The 3,702-nt window shown below is 38.6% G+C and overlaps 1 protein-coding gene across 1 annotated transcript; it reads left to right on the forward strand.

Moving 5' to 3' along the window:
* Window positions 1–1,056: 1,056 nt before the first annotated feature.
* LOC122610466 lies at window positions 1,057–3,138 on the forward strand. Its single transcript, XM_043783454.1, has one exon. The coding sequence runs from the start codon at window positions 1,057–1,059 to the stop codon at window positions 3,136–3,138; it is 2,082 nt and encodes a 693-aa protein (XP_043639389.1).
* Window positions 3,139–3,702: the final 564 nt, after the last annotated feature.

Raw genomic sequence — 3,702 nt, forward strand, 5'->3', positions numbered from 1 at the left:
GTCAGACAGAACTCGCGCCGCTAGGGTCTTGGGTCGCGCCGCTAGCTCCTTCAGGCCAAAGTTCTGACTTCGAAAGTGCCCAACTTGCGCCGCTAGGGTCCCTTCTCGCGCCGCTACTGGGTTGAAAACCTGGATCGTGCCGCGAGAGGGCCTAATCGCGCCGCTAGGGACTTCAGTGAAAAGTTCTATCTTGAAAATCCACAAATCGCACCGCGACCTACATCTCTCGCGCCGCGACTGGGTTGAATTACCCTGGCTCGCGTCGCGAGTCACCCTCCTCGCGCCGCGAGGTCTTGCAGGGATTTGCCGTTTCAGCTTCGTTCTTCTTTGGTTAGTGCATATGGACCACTTCTGAGCTATTTTCTACCATTTGGGGCAATATACCCGCTTTAGGCCTGAAACCACTTGCAAATACCATAATGCACCACAAAACAAGTATAAATGGCTATAAAACTAGTACAAAACGTCCAATTCAGTGTAGGGAAACATGTACAATTTGAGGCTTATCAGTCTTTTGAATAATTTGTCTCATTTAGGATGTGAATGTATATAATGGACTTGATTATTTAATAAAATTTTGGTAGGCATTTCTCTTTGCTCCTACAAATATGTATTTTATATACATGTTCGGGGAGTTAAGCGGAATTGCTGTCCGATTTTTTCTTAAATAATCAATTTATTATATACGTTCGCATATGAGATAAATTATTCAAAAAGCGGGTTAGGATGGCCACCAAACTTGTCCTGGATTGTTACCGAGCATGCATTTAGTTGACATGTATATTTTAATGTTACAGATGGATCGGAGTTATTGGATGTACGAAATACCACGTGCTACAAAGGATTATTTGACATGTTTGAATCAGTTTATTGAAACAGTTGAGAAGTATATGACTGAAAGTGGAGACAATCATATTCGGTATCCTTGTAAAAAATGTAAAAATATGAAAGATGTTAGTGATAAAAATGTACTTAAAGACCATCTAATTTGTGAAGGATTCACTGAAATGTGTATAATGTTGGATATATCATGGAGAGTATTTGAATGATCAAAACATGGTTAGTCCTGATTCTAATGAAAATGATAACAATGTTCCTAACAATGATAGAAATGGTGATAAGTTGAATGACATGTTACACGATGTGGAGGACGAGGTTCTTGATAAGGATTATGAAAAGTTTCAAAAGTTATTTGATGAGGCCGAAACATCATTGTATCCTGGATCTAAATTTACCAAACTTTCAGCTGTTTATAGATTGTTTAACTTGAAAGCAGGCTATGGTTGGAGCGATAAAAGTTTCATAGAGTTACTAAAATTTTTGCATGAAATTCTTCCAGAAAAAAATGATATACCGATTTCAACATATAAAGCAAAAAAACTCATGTGTCCACTGGGATTGAAAATTGAAAGAATAGAAGCATGCCCTAAAGATTGTATATTATATAGGAATGAGTATGCAGATTTAGATCATTGTGTTAGATGTGGTACATCACGATATAAGCGAAAAAATCAAACAGGGGGTGACAATAACAGGACGAACAATGGGCCCCCAGATAAAATATTGTGGTATTTGCCAATCATACCAAGATTGAAACGACTATTTGCAAACTCTAAAGATGCAAAGTTGTTGCGTTGGCATACCGAAGAGCGTAAAATAGATGGAAAGATTAGACATGTGACAGATTCTTCCCAATGGAGGAACATAGATACCAAATTTGAAGAATTTGGCGAGGAAATTAGAAATATTCGGTTTGCTTTTAGTTCAGATGGAATTAATCCGTTCGGGGATATGAGCAGTTTTCACAGCAGTTGGCCAGTCCTTTTATGCATTTACAATCTTCCACCATGGTTATGTATGAAACGTAAATACATCATGATGTCATTGCTTATTCAAGGTCCTAAACAACCCGGAAATGACATTGACGTGTATTTAGCTCCATTAGTTGATGACTTGAAAAAATTATGGAGTACAGGTGTCGAAGTGTTTGATGCGTACAAGCGAGAAAGTTTCCAACTAAAAGCTTTACTTTTTTGCACGATAAATGATTTTCCAGCATACGGTAATTTGTCAGGTTACAGTACAAAGGGGAAAAAAGCTTGTCCTGTCTGTCGAGATGACACGGATTCTTTAAGGTTGCAACATTGTCGAAAACATGTGTTTGTGAATCATCGAAGGTTTCTTTCAAAGTATCTTCCGTACCGGAAGCTAGATGCAAAATTGTTTTATGGGAAACCCGTGCGTGGAGTTGCAAGTCCATCTTCGGATGGCAGGACTGTATATTCTGAGGTTGAAGATATAAACACTATATTTGGAAAAGGTGATAAGGGTTTGCCTGATGGAATTTGGAAAAAGAAATATATTTTTTGGGAATTACCGTATTGGAAACATTTGCAAGTGCGACATTGTCTTGATGTGATGCATATTGAGAAAAATGTTTGTGATAGTTTGATAGGTTTGTTGTTAAACGTCAAGGGGAAAATGAAGGATAGGGTTAATGTTAGAAAGGACATGGTCGCTTTGGGAATCCACCCAGAGCTTGCTCCTGTTGATAATGGAAAACACACATGGTTGCCAGCAACTTGTTATAACTTGTCGAAAGACGACAAAAAGAGTTTTTGTAAATGCTTGCATAGTGTAAAAGTTCCATCCGGGTATTCTGCGAACATTAGAAAGTTAGTATCAATGAAAGACTTGAAACTAATTGGTATGAAGTCTCATGATTGTCATGTTTGGATGACACATATGATTCCCATTGAAATTCGTGGAATACTACCAAACCATATTCGACACACAATCACAAAGTTAAGTTGGTTTTTTAATATGATTCATTCAAAAGTGATAGATTCTGAAAAGTTAGATTTGTGGCAAAAGGAGATTGTGGTCACTCTTTGTCAACTTGAGATGTATTTCTCGCCTTCCTTCTTTGATGTGATGGTACACCTAGTATCTCATATAGTTGAAGAAAAAAAGGCTTGCGGTCCCGTTTTCCTAAGATACATGTATCCATTTGAGAGATATATGGGTTTCTTAAAAGGATATGTAAGAAATCAATCTCGACCCGAAGGTAGTATTGTTGAAGGATATGTTGCTGAAGAAGTGATTGATTTTTGCACAAACTATCTCAATGGTGTTTAAAGTATTGGCACCAGGTGAAGACTCCTTGGTAGCGGTGATGGGAAAGGACCACGGGGGTCGCGGTGATGGGAAAGGACCACGGGGGTCGCACTAAAGGTGTAAGCCACAATGTCGGGGTGAGAACTACCTTCCAGGCATTGCAGATAAGATAAGAAAACATGAAGACATAAAGTCACTTAAAAGAACTCTGGAGGATCAACAAAAGCATATGGAGGATCAGGAAAGACGGATTTAAGAGTTACAATCATCTAATGCTAACTTTATGGATCAACAAAAGCATATGCAGGAGCAAATTCGAACTATCCTATCACAACAATATTCATCCAGTGGTAGCCCTGGCATGCGACATAGTAGTGAAGGTTCAACAACATGCTTAGAGTGGGCCACTGTTCTCGAGGTAACACCAAATATAACTTGTGTCAATTATCATTTTTTGGGGTGTTCATATTTTGGTTCAAATGAGAAAACTGAAAACCGACCCTACATTGAACTATCAGGTCCATGGTTCTGTATAGTTTACCACTTCTAGTCCCGGTCCGGGTACCTTTTTAAACCAAGATAACA

The sequence above is a fragment of the Erigeron canadensis genome, chromosome 8, assembly GCF_010389155.1.
Source record: "Erigeron canadensis isolate Cc75 chromosome 8, C_canadensis_v1, whole genome shotgun sequence".
Taxonomy (NCBI): domain Eukaryota; kingdom Viridiplantae; phylum Streptophyta; class Magnoliopsida; order Asterales; family Asteraceae; genus Erigeron; species Erigeron canadensis.